This window comes from Pezoporus wallicus, unplaced genomic scaffold (genome assembly GCF_028554395.1).
Source record: "Pezoporus wallicus isolate ANWC-B61680 ecotype Strahan unplaced genomic scaffold, APGP_CSIRO_Pwel_v1 contig_14734, whole genome shotgun sequence".
Lineage (NCBI taxonomy): Eukaryota > Metazoa > Chordata > Aves > Psittaciformes > Psittacidae > Pezoporus > Pezoporus wallicus.
The window spans coordinates 475-24,086 of record NW_026636738.1 but is presented as its reverse complement, the minus strand read 5'-3'; the positions used below and the strand labels follow the sequence as shown (position 1 = coordinate 24,086).

The 23,612-nt window shown below is 60.4% G+C and overlaps 1 protein-coding gene across 1 annotated transcript; it reads right to left on the bottom strand.

The window, feature by feature from the left end:
- Window positions 1-1,136: 1,136 nt before the first annotated feature.
- SMC1A (structural maintenance of chromosomes 1A) lies at window positions 1,137-22,922 on the bottom strand (the record flags this gene model as incomplete). The annotated part of the gene is made up of 24 exons (XM_057401326.1): window positions 1,137-1,242; window positions 1,729-1,839; window positions 2,651-2,720; window positions 2,803-2,954; window positions 3,775-3,929; window positions 5,184-5,340; window positions 6,062-6,172; window positions 6,255-6,408; window positions 6,854-6,999; window positions 8,372-8,513; window positions 9,391-9,497; window positions 9,591-9,707; window positions 9,970-10,107; window positions 10,852-10,998; window positions 11,090-11,269; window positions 12,400-12,585; window positions 13,246-13,453; window positions 14,232-14,314; window positions 14,403-14,543; window positions 15,520-15,778; window positions 15,856-16,094; window positions 18,512-18,715; window positions 20,102-20,214; window positions 22,734-22,922. Coding segments are annotated over 24 exons (3,593 nt in total), but the record flags the coding sequence as incomplete, so codon positions are not given.
- Window positions 22,923-23,612: the final 690 nt, after the last annotated feature.

Genomic DNA, 23,612 nt, shown 5'->3' with positions numbered 1-23,612 from the left:
TGGCACCCCACAGCATCCCATAGTACCCTACAGCATCCCCATAGCACCCTATGGCACCCCACAGCATCCCACAGTACCTTACAGCACCCCCATAGCACCCTATGGCACCCCACAGCATCCCATAGTACCCTACAGCATCCCCATAGCACCCTATGGCACCCCACAGTACCTTACAGCACCCCCATAGCACCCTATGGCACCCCACAGCATCCCATAGTACCCAACAGCACCCTATGGCACCCCACAGCATCCCATAGTACCCTACAGCATCCCCATAGCACCCTATGGCACCCCACAGCATCCCATAGTACCCTACAGCACCCCTATGGCACCCCACAGCATCCCTATAGTACCCCACAGCATCCTATGGTACCTTATAGCCCCCCTATAGCACCCCACAGCATCCCATAGTACCCTAGAGTATTCCTATAGCACCACACAGCATCCCATAGTACCCTATAGTACCCCATAGCACCCCTATAGCACCACACAGCATCCCATAGTACTCTATAGCACCCCTATAGTATCCACATAGCACTCCATAGTACCCTATAGTACCCCACAGCATCCCTATAGCACCACACAGCATCCCATAGTACCATATGGCACCCCTATAGCACCTCATAGTACCCTATAGCATCCATGGAGCACCCCATAGTACCCTATAGCACCCCATATAGCCCCCATACCCCACCTATATCGTGCCACAGGTCCCTATGGACTCCCTATAGGGCCCCACACATCCCCATAGGAACCATACGGTCCCCGGGGAGAGGAGGGGGTCACTCAGCCCCATGGGGTTTAAACCACCCCTATAGACCCTGCGAGGGGGGGGGGTGTCCCTATATACACCAATGAGCTCCATATAGGCCTATAGGGCCCCTCTGCCCCCCATGAACACAGAGGAACCGAGGGGGGGGGAATGAAAATCCTTTATTGCATCATCACCATAATCCATAGAAACAGGGAATGGGGGGGTCCTACAGGGAATGGGGGGGGTCCTATAGGAAATGAGGGGGGGTCACATGGGAAATGGGGGGATCCTATGGGAAATAGGGGGGGGAATATATAGGAAAATGGGGGCCTTATCGGGCCCAAAGCAACGCCATGATTCTACGGGGGGGGGGGGCACCCATGGGGGGGTCATGGGGGGGGGGGTCACTGCTCGTTGGGGGTGGGGTTGGCATCCGGGTACTTGGTGAGGTCAAAGGTCAGCACCTTGCTGATGACGCAATCGCCTTGCTGGGGGGGGGGGGAAGGGGGGGTCAGTCCCCTTTGCCCCTCCCCCCCATTTCTATAGGTACCATGATACCCCCCCCCTTACCCTCCCTCCCCCCCCCATTTACCCCTATGGGGGGGGTATCTTTATGGGGGGGGGGGGTATTTACCCCTATAGGGGGGTATTGGCCCCCATAGTGTGGTTATTTACCCCTATGGAGCAGGGATTTACCCCTATGGGGGGGGGTATCCTGATGGGGGGGGTTATTTACCCCTATAGGAGTCATTTATCCCTATGGGGGGGGGGGGGGTATTTACCCCTATAGTGCGGGAGGGGGACATTTCCCCCCCCCCAGCAGCACATTCACGGGGACATTCCCATTACCCTAAGGGGTATTTCTGCCCCTCAAAGGCGTTATTTACCCCCCAGGGGTGTTTTTACCCCCCCCAGGGGTGTTTTTGCCCCCCCAAGAGGTGTTTCTGCCCCCCCCCCAGGGGTACTGGACCCACCTCGGGGTAGACTCCGATGAGGCTCTGGGCCTTGGTGTAAAACTCCTCCTTGAGGGAGATGACGATGGCCTGGAAGTTGGCGGCCGATTGCTCCTTGATGTAGTTGGCCACCTAGAGAGACCCCCAAAACGGGTCAAAACAGCCCAAAACAGGTCAAAACAGCCCCAAAATGGGTCAAAACAGCCTCAAAATGGGTCAAAACAGCCCCAAAACAGGTCAAAACAGCCCCAAAACAGGTCAAAACAGCCCCAAAACGGGTCAAAACAGCCCCAAAACAGGTCAAAACAGCCCCAAAACGGGTCAAAACAGCCCCAAAACAGGTCAAAACAGCCCCAAAATGGGTCAAAACAGCCTCAAAATGGGTCAAAACAGCCCCAAAACAGGTCAAAACAGCCCCAAAATGGGTCAAAACAGCCTCAAAACGGGTCAAAACAGCCTCAAAATGGGTCAAAACAGCCCCAAAACAGGTCAAAACAGCCTCAAAACGGGTCAAAACAGCCCCAAAATGGGTCAAAACAGCCCCAAAACAGGTCAAAACAGCCTCAAAATGGGTCAAAACAGCCTCAAAATGGGTCAAAACAGCCTCAAAACGGGTCAAAACAGCCCAAAACAGGTCAAAACAGCCCCAAAATGGGTCAAAACAGCCTCAAAATGGGTCAAAACAGCCCCAAAACGGGTCAAAACAGCCCAAAACAGGTCAAAACAGCCCCAAAATGGGTCAAAACAGCCTCAAAATGGGTCAAAACAGCCCCAAAACAGGTCAAAACAGCCCCAAAACAGGTCAAAACAGCCCCAAAACGGGTCAAAACAGCCCCAAAACGCCCCCCCCCCCCCCCCAAATCAATGGGACCGCCCCACATCCCTATCAATTGGAACACCCCACATCCCATAGGGGGGTGTCCCCCCCATCCCAGACCCCCACCTTGCCGATGTTGGTGTTGTCCAGCGCCGCGTCGATCTCATCCAGCACGAAGAATGGGGCTGGTTTATAGCTGGGGGGGGATGATGATGATTGGGGGGGGGGAACACCCCAAAAAGAGGGGGGGCATCAAAATGGGGGGGTTTGGGCCTCACCTATGGATGGCAAAGAGCAGGGCGAGGGCAGCCACCGTCTTCTCCCCCCCCGAGAGGTTGTCCATGGGGCGGAAGCGCTTGCCGGGGGCCACGCAGTTGTAGTTGATGCCGTCCAGGTAGGGCTCCTCGGGGTTCTCGGGGCCCAGGAAGGCCTTGGGGGGGACAATGGGGGTCATTGGGGGGTGATGGGGATATGGGGGTGATGGGACATGGGGGCACCAAGTGTGCAGGCCTCTGGGCCAGGCTTGGGGTGGCCAGAAAAGGAACCCCAAGCCCTGTATAACCCCCTGTAACCCCTATGTAACCCCCTATAGAACCCCTATGGAATCCCCTATGTAACCCCCAACATAACCCCTATGTAACCCCCATAGAACCCCTATACAACCACTATGTAACCCTCTACAGAACCCCCATGTATTCCCTATGTACCCCCCTATATAACCCCCTATGTAACCCCCATGTATCCCCCGATATAACCCCCTATATAACCCATGTAACCCCCCTGTAACCCTCTTTAGAACCCCTATGTAACCCCTATAGAACCCCCATGTATCTCCCTATATAACACCCATGTAAGCCCCTATGTATCCCGCTATATAATCCCCTATGTATCCCCCGATATAATCCCCTATGTAACCCCTATAGAACCCCCATGTATCCCCCTATATAAACCCCTATGTAACCCCCACATATCCCCTATGTATCCCCCCCATAACCCCCTATGTATCCCCCTATGTAACCCCTATGTAACCCCCATGTAACCCACATGTATCCCCCTATGTAACCCCTATGTAACCCCCATGTAACCCACATGTATCCCCCTATGTAACCCCTATGTAACCCCCATGTAACCCACATGTATCCCCCTATGTAACCCCTATGTAACCCCCATGTAACCCACATGTATCCCCCTATGTAACCCCCACGTATCCCCCTACAGACCCCCCCTGTTTTGGGGGGGCCGGCCCTGACCTGGGCGCTGCTGTTGCGGGACAGGGCCTTGTAGATCTCGTCGATGTTGGTGGCCACGGCCTCGAAGCAGGCGGTGAAGCGGTCGAAGCGCTCCTTCTTCATCTGCTCGAAGGCCTGCTTCGCCTTCTTGGCCCGCTTCCGGGCCGCCTCGAACTCTGCCCACACCGAGGACGGGAGGGGGGGCATCAGTGGGGACACGGGGGGGGCAATGGGGGCAACGGGGGGGTCCCCCTGCCCAGCAGCACCGGTGGTACCCGCCCCGGTATCGCTGTGTCGCCTAGGGACTCGTGCGCTGGGTCTGCCTGGTCTACCCCATCTCGGACATCCCCGTGTCCCCCTGTATCCCCTATATCCCTATATCCAGTGTCCCCACATCCACGTTCCCATGTCCCTGTATCCCCCATATCCCTATATCCAGTGTCCCCACATCCACGTTCCCATGTCCTGGTATCCCCCATATCCCTATATCCAGTGTCCCCACATCCACGTTCCCATGTCCCTGTATCCCCACATTCCTATAGCCAGTGTCCCCACATCCATGTCCCCATGTCCCTGTATCCCCATTCCTATAGGGAGTATCCCCACATCCATGTCCCCATGTCCCTGTATCCCCACATTCCTATAGCCAGTGTCCCCACATCCACGTCCCCATGTCTCTGTAGCCCCACATTCCTATAGCCAGTGTCCCCACATCCCTTCAATGTGCCCATGTCCCTGTATCCCCACATTCCTATAGCCAGTGTCCCCACATCCCTGTATCCCCACATTCCTATAGCCAGTGTCCCCACATCCACGTCCCCATGTCTCTGTATCCCGGGTATCCCCACATCCCCCTGTATCTCCTATTGACACATCCCCGGTGTCTGCCTGGTCTACCCCACCTCTGCCATCCCTGTATCCCCACATCCCTATATCAGTGTCCCCACATCTCCCTGCATCTCGACACATCCCCGGTGACTGCCGGGTCTATCCCTGTATCCCTCTGTGTGTATCCCCACATCCCTTCATCCTGGTATCCTCGCATCCCTGTATCCCTTCATCCCTGTATCCCTGTACCTCCGCATCTCTGTATCCCTATAACCCTCTATCCCCACATCTCTTCATCCCTGTATCCCTTCATCCCTGTATCCCTATATCCCTGTACCACTGTATCCCTCTATCCTTGCATCCCTGTACCACTGTATCCCCGTACCCCCATATCCCCATACCCCTGTACCCCTGTATCCCCGTACCCCTGTATCCCCACATCCCCGTACCCCCATATCCCCATACCCCTGTATCCCCGTACCCCTGTATCCCCACATCCCTGTACCCCTGTATCCCCGTACCCCTGTATCCCCGTACCCCTGTACCCCCACATCCCTGTATCCCCATACCCCTGTACCCCCGTATTCCCGTCCCCCCCGCACCATCCGAGGTCTCCTGGAACTTGTCCCGGACGCTCTCCAGCTTCTCCATGGCCTTCATGTTGGGCGCGGCGATGCGCTGGAGCACGCTCTGCTGCTCCGTCAGCCGCTGCTGCAGCTGGTTCATCTCCTGCCGGATCTCCTCCTCGGCCTGCGCGTCCTGCAAGGGGGCGGGGCCTCCGGTGAGGGGGCGGGGCTCTCGCTTGGCAGAGGGAGTGGCCTCAGTGGAGGGGGTGTGTCTTACATTGAGGACTATGACTAAAACCTCATAGGAGACGATGAGGGGCGTGGCTTCTATCAAGGGGCGGGGCCTCTGGCGAAGGGGGCGTGGCTTTTACCTCCGTTGTTGACTATGAATAAGGCCTTATGGGAGATGATGAGGGGCGTGGCTTCTGTGAAGGGGGCGTGGTTTTGGATTGGGATAGGGAACGGCTTCAATGCAGGAGGCGTGGCTTCTATTAAGGGGGCGTGTCTACCATTGATGACTATGACTAAAGCCTTATAGGAGACGATGAGGGGCGTGGCTTCTATCAAGGGGGCGTGGCCTCCATCAACACGGTGTGGCTTTAGTCAGGGGGACTTTGCGCTTAAGGGGGTGGGGCCTGGGCACAGTGGGCATGGCCTCGACTCCAGGGGGGCAGGGCTTGGTATGCTAATGAAATCAGGTGAGGGAAGTGGGAGGAGCCAGAAGGACGCAGGAAGAGCCAGAAAGAAGTGGGAGCGGTCAGAAAGAAGAGGGCGGGGTCAAAAGTGGGAGGGGCCAGTACGGAGTAGGAGGAGCCTGAAGGGAGTAGGAGGGACGAGAAGGAAGTGGGTGGGGATAGAAGGAAGTGGGAGGAGCCAGAAGGAAGTGGGCGTGGCCAGGAGTGGGCGTGGCGCACCTTGAGCTCCTCTGGCAGGTCGCTGTAGTCGATCTCGATGAGCGCCTCGCGGGCGTAGAGGCTGGAGGAGCGCTGGGAGCTGCCCACGGCCTCCTCCCCTCCTGCACCTCCCTGCATTGGGGGGGGCACAGAGGACATAGGGGGGGTCCCCAACCCCCTGTAACCCCCCCCTTCCTCCCCCCCCAGCACCCACCTCCTCCTGGCTGATGTCGTCCATGGTGCCCTTGGAGAGGGGCAGTTTGATGTCCTGCATCTTGCAGGCCTGCAGCAGGTTGTGGCGGTCGCTGCGCTTCTGCTCCAGCTTCGTCTCGATGGCCGTCACCTCCTTCTGCAGGTGGGTCATCTCCCTGCGGGGCCAGGGCCGCCGCTAGCCACGCCCGTTCCCCCCTTTAGCCCCGCCTCCAAGGCCCCATACCCCTCCCATTTCCCTTTAGCTCCTCCCATTAGTTTATTAGCCACTCCCATTCCCCTTTTAACCCCACCCACAAGCCCCGTAGCCCCTTCCAGAACCCATTAAGCCCACCCACAAGCCCCATAGCTTTTCCTGTTCCCCCTTAACCCCACCCACAAGCCCCATTGCCTCTCCAATTCCTTTTTAGCCCCTCCCATTTCCATGTAGCCCCACCCATTTTCGTTTAGCACCACCCCCAAGCCCCATAACCCCTCCCATTCCCGTTTAGCCCCACCCCCCTCCATTCCCCTTTAACCCCCCTTACCAGCCCCATAGCCCCTCCCATTCCCTCTTAGCCACGCCCCAATCGCACCAGCCCCTCCCCTTGGCCCCGCCCTCACTTGTTGGCCCCGCCCAGCTTCTTGCGGATCTCCTCCATCTCGTGGTTCTTGTCGTTCACCTCGGACTTCTTGGCCAGGTGCTGGTTCTTGAGGTCCTGCAGCTGCGCCATCGTCTCGTCGATGATCTTCATGTGCCGCTGCTCCTCCTGCACCGCAGCCAGCCCATGATGAGCCCTCCAGCCCATAATGAGCCCTCCAGCCCATAATGAGCCCTCCAGCCCATAATGAGCCCTCCAGCCCATAATGAGCCCTCCAGCCCATAATGAGCCCTCCAGCCCATAATGATCCCCTCCAGCCCATAATGAGCCCTCCAGACCATAATGAGCCCTCCAGACCATAATGAGCCCTCCAGACCATAATGAGCCCTCCAGACCATAATGACTCCATCCAACCCATAATGAGCCCTCCAGACCATCATGACCCTCTCCAGCCCATAATGAGCCCTCCAGACCGTAATGACTCCATCCAACCCATAATGAGCCCTCCAGACCATCATGACTCCATCCAACCCACAATGAGCCCCCCAGACCATAATGACTCCATCCAGACCATCACGACCCCCCCCAGCCCATAATGACTCCATCTAGACCATAATGAGCCCCCCAGACCATAATGAGCCCCCCAGCCCATGACCCCTCCAGACCATAATGACCCTCTCCAGACCATAATGACCCCCCCAGCCCATGACCCCTCCAGCCCATAATGACCCCCTCCAGCCCATAATGACCCCCCCCTCCCATAATGTACCCCTACATACCATAATTTACCCCTCCAGACCATAATGACCCCTCCAGCCCATAATGACCCCCTCCAGCCCATAATGACCCCCTCCAGACCATAATGACCCCCTCCAGACCATAATGACCCCCTCCAGACCATAATGACCCCCTCCATCCAATAACCCCATTCCATAACCCCATCCTATATCCCCCATCCCACAAGCCTCTTCCATCCCATAACCCCATCCCATCACGCCATCCATCCCATTCCCATTCCCATCCCCATCCCCATCCATCCCCACCTATCCCATTCCCCTCCATCCCATTCCCACCCCATTCCCATGGGCTCAGGACCTTCTTGAGCTTCTCGATCTCGGCCTTGTCCTTGCGCACGCCCTGCTCCCCCCTGAGCTCCATCCATCCCATCCCCATCCATCCCATTCCATCCCCACCCATCCCCATTCCCATCCATCCCATCCCCATTCCCATTCCCACGGGATCAGGACCTTCTTGAGCTTCTCGATCTCGGCCTCGTCCTTGCGCACGCCCTGCTCCCCCCTGAGCTCCATCCATCCCGTTCCCATTCCCATCCATCCCGTTCCCATTCCCATCCCCATTCCCCTCCATCCCATCCCCATTCCCACCCCATTCCCACGGGATCAGGACCTTCTTGAGCTTCTCGATCTCGGCCTCGTCCTTGCGCACGCCCTGCTCCCCTGAGCTCCATCCATCCCATCCCCATCCATCCCATTCCATCCCCTCCATCCCATCCCCATTCCCATTCCCATGGGATCAGGACCTTCTTGAGCTTCTCGATCTCGGCCTCGTCCTTGCGCACGCCCTGCTCCCACATGGCCACCTTCTCCTGGTCCTCCCGCAGCTGGTTCCGCTCGAAGTCCAGCTGGATCCCCAGCCGCGTCTTCTGGTTCTCGAACTCCAGCCTGCAACGGGGCGGGGGACAAAGAGATGGGGGGGACCCCAAAGTGATGGGGGGGACCCCAAAGTGATGGGGGGGGAGAAAGTGATGGGGGGGGGCCCAAAGTGATGGGGGGGGGCCCAAAGTGATGGAGAGGGGAGACCCAAAGTGATGGGGAGGGGGGGCCCAAGGTGATGGGGGGGGCCCCAAGGTGATGGGGGGGCTCCTCAAGGTGATGGGGGGGGGTGAGGGGGGGCCCTCAGGGTGCTGGGGGGTCATCAAGATGATGGGGGGGATCCTCAAGGTGATAGGGGGATCCTCAAGGTGAGGGGGGGGGGTGAGGGGGTTTAGGGGGGGCCCTCAGGGTGCTGGGGGGGTCCTCAAGGTGATGGGGGGGGGTTGAGGGGGTTTAGGGGGGGCCCTCAGGGTGCTGGGGGGGTCCTCAAGGTGATGGGGGGGGGTTGAGGGGGTTTGGGGGGGTGCCCTCAGGGTGCTGGGGGAGGCCTCAAGGTCTTGGGGGGAGGTTTGGGGGGTCATCAAGGTGATGGGGGGGTTGGGGGAGGTCCTCAAGGGGATATGGGGGGCTCAAGGTGACGGGGGGGGCCTCAGGGTGATGGGGGGGCTCAAGGGGTTCAGGGGGTTTTGAGGTGGTTCTCAAGGTCTTGGGGGGGGTTTCAGGGGGGGTCCTCAAGGTGCTGGGGGGGGGGGTCAAGGTCATGGGGGGCTTTTGGGGGGGTTTCAAGGTCTTGGGAGGTGGGGTGGGGGGGTCCCTGTGTTCAGCAGCTGCCCCATGGCATCAGTGGTACCCCACAGCCTGTGGCCAGGGCCAGGCTCTGCCCCATAGAGGTGGGGGGGGGGACACACATGCTTTGTACCCCCCCCAGTTCTGAAGTGCCCCTCACCTCTTCTTGGCGATCTCGTTCTGCCTCTTGACCTTTTCCTCCTCGAATTCCCGGATGTTCCGGACCCCGATTTCCCGGCAAAACTCCTCAAAAACCTCATCCTCCACCTGGGGGGGGACCCCAATGTCACCCCATGGGGACCCCCCACATCCCGGCCCCCCCATTTTACCCTATAGACACCGCCCCCCCCATCCATCAACCTGGTTCATCTTCTCCTTGAGGTCCTTCATCTCCCGCTCCCGGCCCTGGATGATCCTTTTGATGTCATTGATGCGAGGCCCAAAATTGGCCAATTCGCTCTCAAGTTTTGACTTCTCCTGCATGAAAACGGGGGTTGGAGATGGCCACACCCCCCCCGCACCCCAAAATCCCTTTTTTTCACCCCAAAATCCACTTTTTCCACCCCAAAATCCCCCCAAAACGCCCCTTGGGTACCACTCGCACCCAACGCAACGAGCGCGTTCTTGGCTTTTAACAGCCAAAAAGAGCCCCAAAATGGGGTGAAATCCCCCCAAAATGGGGTGAAATCCCCCCCAAAATGGGGATCCCCTAAAATGCCCCCCTCTCCCCCGGGGGTACCTGGAGGTTGAGGGCCAGGTGCCGCGTTTTGGTCTGTTCCAGGTCGCTTTGGGAGTACTTGAGGCGCATTTGGAGGCCGTGGGCTTGGGACTGGACCTGGCGCAGCTCCGCTTCCTTCCGCTTGGCCTTCATCTGCTCCTGGGGGGGGAAATGGGGTGGATATGGGGGGGAAAGGGGTTGATGGGGGAAATGGGGTGAATGGGGGGGAAAGGGGGTGGATTGGGGGAAAGGAGGTGGATATGGGGGGGAAGGGATGGATAGGAGGAAGGGGTGAATGAAGGGAAAAGGCAATGGATGGGGGGGAAAGGGGGATGGATGGGGGGAGAAAGGGGATGGATGGGGGGAGAAAGGGGATGGATGGGGGGGAAAGGGGGATGGATGGGGGGAGAAAGGGGATGGATGGGGGGAGAAAGGGGATGGATGGGGGGAGAAAGGGGATGGATGGGGGGAGAAAGGGGATGGATGGGGGGAGAAAGGGGATGGATGGGGGGAGAAAGGGGATGGATGGGGGGAGAAAGGGGATGGATGGGGGGAGAAAGGGGATGGATGGGGGGAGAAAGGGGATGGATGGGGGGAGAAAGGGGATGGATGGGGGGAGAAAGGGGATGGATGGGGGGAGAAAGGGGATGAAAAAAGGGCATAGAGGGAAGGGTGATGAATTGGAGAGGAGAAAAGGGGATGAATGGGGATAGGAAAGGGGGGGGAAAGGGGATGGGAAAGGGGAAGCCCTCTGGGATGCAATAGGCTCCCCCAGAGCCTCATGGGCGCAGCCTTAGGGGTCCCCATTGGGTGCCTTTTGTGTGTGGGCGCTCCAGAAGCCCCCTTCACCCCAAGCCGCATCCTTTTGGGGGTGCAAAGGGGACCCCCTCCCTTTTTCCCCACCTTGAGCTCCTCCGTCAGCCTCTCCTTCTTCTCCTTGAGCTTATCCACAGCCTTCTCGTCCCAGCGCCGCGCTTTGGCCTTCAGGTCGCTGGCCCCCCCCGAGATCACCCCCGACTTCTGGAACAAGGTCCCGTCCAGCGCCACCGTCTATGGGGATGCAAAGCGTGTGTGTGTGGGGTGTGGGGGGGGTGAGGTTGGGAGGGTCCATTGTGGGGTGAAGGGGGGGGGGGGGGGTTACTTTATGGCGCTGGTGGCCCCCGAAGGCGATGCGCCGCGCGTCCTCCACGTTGTCGCAGACGAGCGCGTTGCCGCAGGCGTACTGCAGGGCCTTCTTGATGTGGGGGGGCTCGTAGCGGATCACGTCGATCACCAGCTTGGCCCCCTTCAGCTCGCGGAGCTTCTCGTCCGTGGGTTTCACCTGGGGGGTTGGGGGTCAAGAGGGAGCACCCCCCACCCCGCCCCGAAAGAATGGGGATGGGTAAAGGGAACTATAGGGGGGCAATGGGGGGAGCTGAGCATCAGGGGTGGATGTGAGGTCCATGGGGCTCAGTGGGGACCCCCGAGCATCAGGGGTGGATGTGAGGTTCCAAAGGGAGCCCCAAAACAATGGGGATGGGTAAGAGGACCAAGGGGGTTCAATGGGGGGAGCTGAGCATCAGGGGTGGATGTGAGGTTCAAAGGGAGCCCCAAAACAACGGGGATGGGTAAGGGGACCAAGGGGGTTCAATGGGGGGAGCTGAGCATCTGGGGTGGATGTGAGGTTCAAAGGGAGCCCCAAAACAATGGGGATGGGTAAGAGGACCAAGGGGGTTCAATGGGGGGAGCTGAGCATCAGGGGTGGATGTGAGGTCCAAAGGGAGCCCCAAAACAATGGGGATGGGTAAGAGGACCAAGGGGGTTCAATGGGGGGAGCTGAGCATCAGGGGTGGATGTGAGGTCCAAAGGGAGCCCCAAAACAATGGGGATGGGTAAGGGGACCATATGGTTCAATAGGGACCCCCAAACATCAGGGGTGGATGGGAGGTCCATGGGGTTCAATAGGGACCCCTGAGCATCAGGGGTGGGTGCGAGGTCCATGGGGACCCCCAAAACAATGGGGATGGGTAAGAGGACCAAGGGGGTTCAATGGGGGGAGCTGAGCATCAGGGGTGGATGTGAGGTCCATGGGGCTCAGTGGGGACCCCCAGTCACCAAGGGTGGATATGAAGCCCATGGGGACCCCCAATCACCAAGGGTGGATATGAAGCCCATGGGGTACAACAGGGACCCCCAAGCATCAGGGGTGGATGTGAGGTCCATAGGGACCCTCAGAACAATGGGGATGGGTAAAGGGGACCACTGGGGGTCAAGGGGGAAACCCGAGCATCAGGGGTGGATATGAGGTCCATAGGGACCCTCAGAACAATGGGGATGGCGAAGGGGACCAAGAGGTTCAATGGGGACCCCCAAAACCCCTTTGTAAAACCCTGAGGGTTCAACAGAACCCTCCAGCTCCCTTTGTAGGACCCACAGTGTTCAACGGGGACACCCCCCCCCCACAAACCCCACCTCCAGGTAGTCGAGGGGCAGGAAGGTCTCGGGCTCGCCACGCTGCTCCTTGATGTACTGGATGCAATCCCTGCCCGTCTTCTCCGAGTCCACGATGATGGCATCCATGTTCTTGCCCAGCACCTTGGTGACAGCGATCTGGTACTTCTTCTGGGTGGGCTGGCACAGGTCGATGAGGCGCCCGTACTGCGGCACACGGGGGGGGGCACCCCCAAAATCAACCTCCAGGCACCCCACGGAAGGATAACGGGGGGGGGTGTTGGGAGGTTTTGTTCTGGGGGTCCCCATGGAAGGATGTAGGGAGCCCATATGGAGCCAGGCAGGGTGGGAAGGGGGATGCAGGGATGCTGGAGGGGTGCCTCCATCTGGTGATGGGGTTCAATGGGAATAGGGAACGTTTAGCTTGGATCTAAGGGGGTTCTGCCCCATGAGGACACTGGGATGGGTTGGATGGAGAAGGTTTGGGATGCTCCATCCCGGCCAGGTTGGAGCAAGGTGCCCATGGTTGGACCTGGATGATGCTGAGATCCTTCCAACCCAACCCATCCATGAGGACACTGGGATGGGTTGGATGGAGAAGGTCCAAGGTGCCCATGGTTGGACCTGGATGATGTTGAGGTCCTTCCAACCCAACCCATTCCATGAGAGCACTGGGATGGTTGGAAGGAGAAGGTCCAAGGTGCCCATGGTTGGACCTGGATGATGCTCAGGTCCTTCCAACCCATAGGAGACCCAAGCCAAGCGCTGGACCCGGAGAACGCTCCGCTCCTTCCCAACCCCTGGAAGCTGGGAAGACCCAAACCCAAAGGATCCAAGGGAGGGGGGGATCCCAGCTCCAGGCCTCACCACGGAGCCGGGGTAAAGCCTCTTGATGCTGTCCATGATCTCGGCCTTGCGCTGCTGGCGGCTGCTCTCCTGGCGGTCGATGCGGGCGTCCCCCAGCTGCTCCATCACTTGGTTGAGCTCCTTGTTGATCTCGTCGATGCGGCGCTTGGCCAGCTCCACCTCCTCCGTCAGCTCCCCCTCCAGGCGCTTCTGCTCCTCCAGGGATTGCCTGCAACGGGGGGGGGGAATGGGGAGAAGGATGCGCCTTGGGGACCGCTGCGGGCTTGGTGTGGGGCAGGGAGAAGGGATGGAGGATGCGGAGGGGATGGTGGCGAGGGGGTGGAGATGGAGGGGAAGGGATGGGAGAGACCTCAAGGGGTGTCCCAAGGGATGCAGATGGAGGGGAAGGGATGGGAGAGACCTCAAGGGGTGTCCCAAGGGATGCAGATGGAGGGGAAGGGATGGGGGAGACCTCAAGGGGTGTCCCAAGGGATGCAGATGGAGGGGAAGGGATGGGAGAGACCTCAAGGGGTGTCCCAAGGGATGCAGATGGAGGGGAAGGGATGGGAGAGACCTCAAGGGGTGTCCCAAGGGATGCAGATGGAGGACGAAGGATGGGGATGCCTCCGTGGGTGTCCAAAGGGATGGAGAAAGAGGGATAGGGCACACCTCAGGGATGGTCCCAAGGGATGGAGGAAAAGGGATGGGGGAGACCTCAGGGATGGTCCCAAAGGATGGAGATGGAGGGAAAGGGATGGGGACACCTCAGGGATGGTGCCAAGGGATGGAGATGGAGGAAGAAGGATAGGGGAGACCTCAAGGGCTGTCCCAAGGGATGGAGGAACAGGGATGGGGCCCCCTTGAGACCGCCCCGAAGCCACCACGATGGGCTCCAAGCAATGGGACCACCTTGGAGACCGCCCTGAGGCCACCACGATGGGCTCCAAGGGGTGAGGGCCACCTCGGGGGCCGCCCCATGGCTGCCCTAAGGACCCCGTGGGGCTCACTTGCTGGTGCTGATGTACTCCTCGAGCTTCTCAATGCGCTTCTGGTTCTCCTCGATCTCCCGCAGCTTCTGCTTGATCTTGGCCTGGGGAGCAGAGGTTGGGGATGGAAGGGGGGGGACCACGGAAGTTGGGGGGGGGGATGGAGGCAATGGGATGGGGGTGGGAGCTCACCTCGGTCTCCACCTTCTTCCTCTCCTCCAGGTCCAAGCGGTCCTGGTCGGCTTTCTGGTCCCGGTTGAACTTCTCCAGCTCCTGGGCCAAGGTGGCCGCGCGTTTGCTGGCCTCCTCCTTGAGGCGGTGGTACTTCTTCACCTATGGGGTGGGAGCGGGACCGGGGGTGGGACTGGCAGCGTGGCATGGGATGGGATCAGCATCATGGGATGGGATCAGCATCGTGGCATGGGCATCATGGGATGGGATCAGCATCGTGGCATGGGCATCATGGGATGGGATCAGCATCGTGGGATGGGATCAGCATCGTGGCATGGGCATCATGGGATGGGATCAGCATCGTGGCATGGGCATCATGGGATGGGATCAGCATCGTGGCATGGGATCAGCATCGTGGCATGGGCATCATGGGATGGGATCAGCATCGTGGCATGGGCATCATGGGATAGGATCAGCATCGTGGCATGGGCATCATGGGATGGGATCAGCATCGTGGCATGGGATCAGCATCACGGCATGGGCATCATGGGATGGGATCAGCATCGTGGCATGGGATCAGCATCATGGCATGGGCATCATGGGATGGGATCAGCATCGTGGCATGGGCATCATGGGATGGGATCAGCATCGTGGCATGGGCATCATGGGATGGGATCAGCATCGTGGCATGGGCATCATGGGATGGGATCAGCATCGTGGCATGGGCATCATGGGATGGGATCAGCATCATGGGATGGGCATCATGGGATGGGATCAGCATCATGGCATGGGCATCATGGGACAGGCGTCATGGGATGGGCATCAGGGAATGGGCATCATGGGATGGGATCAGCATCATGGGATGGACATCATGGAATGGGACCAGCATCATGGGATGGGACCGGCATCATAGGATGGGCATCACGGGATGGGATCGGGATCATGGGATGGGACCACCATCGTGGGATGGGCATCATGGGATGGGACCAGCACCATGGGATGGGACCGGGACCATGGGATGGGACCAGCACCATGGGATGGGACCGGGACCATGGGATGGGACTGGGACCATGGGATGGGACCAGCACCATGGGATGGGACCGGCCCCCTGCATGGCGCCCATCGGGATGAACCCTACCTGGTTCTCCTCCAAGGTGAGGTCCCGGCCTTGGCTCTGGCTCTCCTCTTCCATCCTCTCCTCGAATTCCTGCCGGGCTTTCTCCACAGACACCATCTCCTTCTCCAGCTCATCCATGTCCCCCTTGCGCTTCTTGTACTGCTTCTGCGCGTTCTGCAGCGACTTCTTGGCCGCTTCCAGCTTCTTGATCTTATGGGACGTGTTCTCCTTGGCCTTGATGTACTGAGGCCGCTTCTGGTTGAGCTCCGAGTCCTTCTCCCTATGGAACATCCCCCCCCGTTGGTGATGGGCTCCAGGAGGGACCCATGGGGCCTTGCCCATTGCGCTGCTCCTCACTTGATCTCCTTCTCGATCTGCTGCTGCTCCCGCATCATCTTGCCCAGCTCCTTCTTGCGGTCCTTGAGCTCGTCCTCCACCTTGTCCATCCTCTTCTTGTCCTTGTCGATCTCCCGGTTCTTGGAAGCCAATTCCTTGTGCAGCTTCTCGATCTCGGCTTCGTTGTGGTAGAGCTTGAAGAGCTGGAGCTGGACCTGGGCCCTCACCACCTCGTCCTTGAGGCGCTGGTACCGGTCGGCCTAGAGGGGAGCAAAGGGAAGGGATGGAGGGGACCAAAGGGAGGGGATGGAGGGGACCAAAGGGAGGGGATGGAGGAATGGGGACCAAAGGGAGGGGATGGAGGAATGGGGACCAAAGGGAGGGGATGGAGGAATGGGGACCAAAGGGAGGGGATGAAGGAGGAGGGATGGGGGTGCAAGGAGAGGAGATGGAGGGATGGGGACCAAAGGGAGGGGATGGAGGGGACCAAAGGGAAGGGATGGAGGGGACCAAAGGGAAGGGATGGAGGGGACCAAAGGGAAGGGATGGAGGGGACCAAAGGGAAGGGATGGAGGGGACCAAAGGGAAGGGCTGGAGGGGACCAAAGGGAAGGGATGGAGGGGACCAAAGGGAAGGGATGGAGGGGACCAAAGGGAAGGGATGGAGGGGACCAAAGGGAAGGGATGGAGGGGACCAAAGGGAAGGGATGGAGGGGACCAAAGGGAAGGGATGGAGGGGACCAACGGGAAGGGATGGAGGGGACCAAAGGGAAGGGACGAGGACCACAGGGAGGGGATGGAGGGGACCAAAGGGAAGGGATGGAGGGGACCAAAGGGAAGGGATGGAGGGGACCAAAGGGAAGGGACGAGGACCAAAGGGAGGGGATGGAGGGGATCAAGGGAGGGGATGGAGGGGACCAAAGGGAAGGGACGAGGACCACAGGGAGGGGATGGAGGGGACCAAAGGGAAGGGATGGAGGGGACCAAAGGGAAGGGATGGAGGGGACCAAAGGGAAGGGACGAGGACCAAAGGGAGGGGATGGAGGGGATCAAGGGAGGGGATGGAGGGGACCAAAGGGAAGGGACGAGGACCACAGGGAGGGGATGGAGGGGACCAAAGGGAAGGGATGGAGGGGACCAAAGGGAAGGGATGGAGGGGACCAAAGGGAAGGGACGAGGACCAAAGGGAGGGGATGGAGGGGACCAAAGGGAGGGGATGGAGGGGACCAAAGGGAAGGGACGAGGACCACAGGGAGGGGATGGAGGGGACCAAAGGGAGGGGATGGAGGGGACCAAAGGGAAGGGACGAGGACCACAGGGAGGGGATGGAGGGGACCAAAGGGAGGGGATGGAGGGGACCAAAGGGAGGGGATGGAGGGGACCAAAGGGAAGGGACGAGGACCACAGGGAGGGGATGGAGGGGACCAAAGGGAGGGGATGGAGGGGACCAAAGGGAAGGGACGAGGACCACAGGGAGGGGATGGAGGGGACCAAAGGGAGGGGATGGAGGGGACCAAAGGGAAGGGACGAGGACCAAAGGGAGGGGATGGAGGGGACCAAAGGGAGGGGATGGAGGAATGGGGACCAAAGGGAGGGGATGGAGGAATGGGGACCAAAGGGAGGGGATGAAGGAGGAGGGATGGGGGTGCAAGGAGAGGAGATGGAGGGATGGGGACCAAAGGGAGGGGATGGAGGGGACCAAAGGGAAGGGATGGAGGGGACCAAAGGGAAGGGATGGAGGGGACCAAAGGGAAGGGATGGAGGGGACCAAAGGGAAGGGATGGAGGGGACCAAAGGGAAGGGATGGAGGGGACCAAAGGGAAGGGATGGAGGGGACCAAAGGGAAGGGATGGAGGGGACCAAAGGGAAGGGATGGAGGGGACCAAAGGGAAGGGATGGAGGGGACCAAAGGGAAGGGATGGAGGGGACCAAAGGGAAGGGATGGAGGGGACCAAAGGGAAGGGATGGAGGGGACCAAAGGGAAGGGACGAGGACCACAGGGAGGGGATGGAGGGGACCAAAGGGAAGGGATGGAGGGGACCAAAGGGAAGGGATGGAGGGGACCAAAGGGAAGGGACGAGGACCAAAGGGAGGGGATGGAGGGGATCAAGGGAGGGGATGGTGGGGACCAAAGGGAAGGGACGAGGACCACAGGGAGGGGATGGAGGGGACCAAAGGGAAGGGATGGAGGGGACCAAAGGGAAGGGATGGAGGGGACCAAAGGGAAGGGACGAGGACCAAAGGGAGGGGATGGAGGGGACCAATGGGAGGGGATGGAGGGGACCAAAGGGAAGGGACGAGGACCACAGGGAGGGGATGGAGGGGACCAAAGGGAGGGGATGGAGGGGACCAAAGGGAGGGGATGGAGGGGACCAAAGGGAGGGGATGTAGGGGACCAAAGGGAGGGGATGGAGGGGACCAAAGGGAAGGGACGAGGACCAAAGGGAGGGGATGGAGGGGACCAAAGGGAGGGGATGGAGGGGACCAAAGGGAAGGGACGAGGACCACAGGGAGGGGATGGAGGGGACCAAAGGGAGGGGATGGAGGGGACCAAAGGGAAGGGACGAGGACCAAAGGGAGGGGATGGAGGGGACCAAAGGGAGGGGATGGAGGGGACGCGAGCACCGCGAAGGAGCCCCAAAAAGCCCCGAAATGAGCCCAAACGCCCCCCCCAGCACCTCCTCCTTCTCCTGCTTGGCCTCCTTGCGCTCGGCGGCGATGTTCTTCTTGCGGTGGTAGTTGAACTGCGTGTCCTCCTCGGCCTTCACCATCTCCTTCTTCCTCTTGTCGTACTCGAGGGCCAGCTCCCCCGAGCGGCTGATCTCCTCGAAGAGCGCCGTGCGCTCCTTGGGGTTCTTCATGGCGATGGACTCCACGGCGCCCTGGGGGGCAGCCCCATAGCGTCGGTGGGGTGGACACACACACACATGGGGGGGAGCCCCATAGCGTTGGTGGGGTGGACACACACACACATGGGGGGGAGCCCCATAGCGTCGGTGGGGTGGATACACACACACATGGGGGCAGCCCCATAGTGTCGGTGGGGTGGGGACACACACACACGGGGGGCAGCCCCATAGCGTCAGGGCGGTGGGGACACACACACACATGGGGGGGAGCCCCATAGCGTTGGTGGGGTGGAGACACACACACATGGGGGGCAGCCCCATAGCGGCAATGGGGACACACACACACGGGGGGCAGCCCCATAGCGGCAATGGGGACTCACACACACGGGGGGCAGCCCCATAGCGGCAATGGGGACACACACACACACACACATGAGGGGCAGCCCCATAGCGACAATGGGGGGGGGGGGGGCAGATAGGGGGGCTGCCCCATAGCATCAGTGGGGTGGGGGGGCACACTTGGGGGGCAGACCCATAGCATCAGTGGGGTGGGAGGGGTAGACTTGGGGGGCAGACCCATAGCATCAGTGGGGTGGGGTGGGGCACACATGGGGGGCAGCCCCATAGCGGTAATGGGACACACACATGCGGGCAGCCCCATAGCGTCAGTGGGGGGGGGACACGACAGACACATGGGGGACAACCCCATAGTGGCAATGGGGGGGGGGACATGGCAGGCAGCCCCATAGCAGCAACCCCCTTGAACCCCCCCATAACCTCCTTGAACCCCTCCATAACCTCCCTGTACACCCCCCTAACCCCCCTGTACCCCTCCCAAACCCCCTTGAGCACCCCCAAAACCCCCTTGAAGCCCCCCATAACCCCCATCTACACCCCCCAAACCCCCTTGAACCCATCCATAACCCCCTTCAACCCCCCCATAACCCCCAGGTACCCTTCCCAAACCCCCTTGAACCCCCGAAAACCCCCTTGGACCCCCCCAAACCCCACATCTACACCCCCAAACCCCCCATAAAGGCCCCTAAACCCCCTTGAACTCATCCATAACCCCCCGTACCCCTCCCAAACCCCCTATAACCCCCTTGCACCCCCCAAAACCCCCTTGAACCCACCCATTACCCCCTTAAACCCCCCCATAACCCCCATCTACACCCCCAACCACCCCTGAACCCATCCATAAACCCCATCTACAACCCCAAAAGCCCCCGGAAGCCACCCTAACCCCCACCAACACCCCAAAAGCCCCTTGAACCCATCCATAAGCCCCTTCAAGCCCCCCATAACCCCCTGGTACCCCACTCAAACCCCCTTGAACCCCCCCAAACCCCACATCTACACCCCCAACCCCCCCCTTAAAGCCCCCATAACCCCCTTGAACCCCCCCCCGGTGCCCCCCACCTGGAAGACGAGGAAGTTGCGGGCCTTGATGAGGATGCCGAGCCGCTCCAGCTCCTCGCTGTACTCGCTCAGCTGCACCACGCGGTTGTTGATCTTGTACTCGGAGGAGCTGCCTGCGGGGGGGGGGGTTGGAGATGGAACAGCCCAAAGGGGGAACCCCCAAAGTGAGACCCCCCCAAAAGGGAGATCCACCCCCAAAGGGGGAACCCCCAAAGTGAGACCCCCCCAAAAGGGAGATCCACCCCCAAAGGGGGAACCCCCAAAGTGAGACCCCCCCCAAAAGTGAGACCCCCCCCAAAAGGGAGATCCACCCCCAAAGGGGGAACCCCCAAAGTGAGACCCCCCCAAAAGGGAGATCCACCCCCAAAGGGGGAACCCCCAAAGTGAGACCCCCCAAAGGGAGATCCACCCCCAAAGGGGGAACCCCCAAAGTGAGACCCCCCCAAAAGGGAGATCCACCCCCAAAGGGGGAACCCCCAAAGTGAGACCCCCCCAAAAGGGAGATCCACCCCCAAAGGGGGAACCCCAAAGTGAGACCCCCCCAAAAGGGAGATCCACCCCCAAAGGGGGAACCCCCAAAGTGAGACCCCCCCAAAAGGGAGATCCACCCCCAAAGGGGGAACCCCCAAAGTGAGACCCCCCCAAAAGGGAGATCTACCCCCAAAGAGGGAACCCCCAAAGTGAGACCCCCCCAAAAGGGAGATCCACCCCCAAAGGGGGAACCCCCAAAGTGAGACCCCCCCCAAAAGGGAGATCCACCCCCAAAGGGGGAACCCCCAAAGTGAGACCCCCCCAAAAGGGAGATCCACCCCCAAACTGAGACCCCCCTCCAAAGGGAGAATCCCCAAAGTGAGAGCCCCCCCAAAAGGGGAACCCCCAAAGTGGGGGGATCTCCCCAAAGTAAAAGAACCCCAAAGTGGAACACCCCCAACTGGAACCTGCCCCCCAGCGTGAGCCCCCCCAAAGTGGAACTACCCCAACGTGAGCCCCTCCTCCCAAAGTTGAACCCCATAAATAGCATCCCCCCAAGTGCCCCTCCTCCCAAACTGCCCCCCCCCAAGTGCCCCCCCAAACTGGCCCCCCCCAGACTGGAACTGCCCCAAAGTGCCTCCCTCCCCAGACTGGAATCCCCCCAAGTGCCCCCCCCATAAACTGGAACACCCCAAACTGCCCCCCCCAAGTTGAACCCCCCAAACTGCACCCCCCAAGTTGAACCCCCCCAAACTGCACCCCCCAAATGGCCCCCCTCAAAGTGCCCCCCCCAAACTGCCCCCCATAAATTTGAACCCTCCCCAACTGCCCACCCCCCCCCAGACTGGAACCCACCCAAAGTGTCCCCCCCGCCCCCCAACTGGAACTCCCCCAAGTGACCCCCCCATAAATTGGACCCCCCCAAACTGCCTCCCCAAAGTGTCCCTCAAGTTCCCCCCCAAACTGCCCCCCAAGTGCCTTCCCTAAGTGCCCCCCATAAATTGGACCCCCCAAAGTGCCCCCCAAGTGCCTTCCCTAAGTGCCCCCCATAAATTGGACCCCCCAAACTGCCCCCCAAGTGCCTTCCCTAAGTGCCCCCCATAAATTGGACCCCCCAAAGTGCCCCCCAAGTGCCTTCCCTAAGTGCCCCCCATAAATTGGACCCCACAAACTGCGCCCCATGTGGCTTGGCTTAGTGCCCCCACGTTAAATTGGACCCCCCAAAGTGCCCCCCAAGTGCCTTCCCTAAGTGCCCCCCCATAAATTGGACCCCCCAAAACTGCCCCCCCAAAGTGCCCCCCAAGTTCCCCCCCAAACTGCCCCCCAAGTGCCTTCCCTAAGTGCCCCCCATAAATTGGACCCCCCAAACTGCCCCCCAAGTGCCTTCCCTAAGTGCCCCCCCATAAATTGGACCCCCCAAAACTGCCCCCCCTACTGCCCCCCAAGTTCCCCCCCAAACTGCCCCCCAAGTGCCTTCCCTAAGTGCCCCCCATAAATTGGACCCCCCAAAGTGCCCCCCAAGTGCCTTCCCTAAGTGCCCCCCATAAATTGGACCCCCCAAAGTGCCCCCCAAGTGCCTTCCCTAAGTGCCCCCCATAAATTGGACCCCCCAAAACTGCCCCCCCAAAGTGCCCCCCAAGTTCCCCCCCCAAACTGCCCCCCAAGTGCCTTCCCTAAGTGCCCCCCCATAAATTGGACCCCCCCAAACTGCCTCCCCAAAGTGTCCCCCAAGTGCCTTCCCTAAGTGCCCCCCATAAATTGGACCCCCCAAAGTGCCCCCCAAGTTCCCCCCCCAAAGTGCCCCCCAAGTGCCCCCCATAAATTGGACCCCCCAAAGTGCCCCCAAGTGCCTTCCCTAAGTGCCCCCCATAAATTGGCCCCCCCAAAACTGCCCCCCCCCAAGCGCCCCCCAAGTTCCCCCCCCAAAGTGCTCCCCAAGTGCCTTCCCTAAGTGCCCCCCATAAATTGGCCCCCCCAAAACTGCCCCCCCCAAGTTCCCCCCCCAAACTGCCCCCCAAGTGCCTTCCCTAAGTGCCCCCCATAAATTGGCCCCCCCAAAACTGCCCCCCCCAAAGCGCCCCCCAAGTTCCCCCCCCCCAAAGTGCCTTCCCTAAGTGCCCCCCCCCATAAATTGGACCCCCCACGTGCCCCCCCCGCTCACCCACGATGACCCTGGCGAAGGTGCGGTCCTCGGCCCCCTCCTCCCCATAGACCATGCTGACCAGGGCCCGCGTGGCCGCCGGCTTCCCCACGGGGGCGCCGTGGATGAGGTCCCGCAGCGTCTTCACCCGCAGGTTGCTCGTCTTCTCCCCCAGCACGAAGCTGATGGCGTCCATGAGGTTGGATTTACCTGGGAACGGGGGGGGGGAATCCTGAGGGATGGGAGGGGGAATTCCCGACGGCTGGAATGGGGATGTCCGAGGGGACGGAGGGGGAGGGATGGGGATACCCAAGGGATGGGATGGGGATGGAGGGGATGGGATGGAGATCCAGAGAGATGGGATGGGGAGAGATGGAATGGGGATGGGGAGGGAGGGGATGGGGATGGGATGGAGATCCAGAGAGATGGAATGGGGATGGGGAGGGAGGGGATGGGGATGCCCAAGGGATGGGATGGGGATGGGGAGGGAGGGGATGGGGATGGGATGGAGATCCAGAGAGATGGGATGGGGAGAGATGGAATGGGGATGGGGAGGGAGGGGATGGGGATGCCCAAGGGATGGGATGGGGATGGGGAGGGAGGGGATGGGGATGGGATGGAGATCCAGAGAGATGGGATGGGGAGAGATGGAATGGGGATGGGGAGGGAGGGGATGGGGATGGGATGGAGATCCAGAGAGATGGAATGGGGATGGGGAGGGAGGGGATGGGGATACCCAAGGGATGGGATGGGGATGGGGAGGGAGGGGGAGGGATGGGATGCGGATGAGGAGGGATGGGATGGGGATGGGATGGAGATCCAGAGAGATGGGATGGGGAGAGATGGAATGGGGATGGGGAGGGAGGGGATGGGGATGCCCAAGGGATGGGATGGGGATGG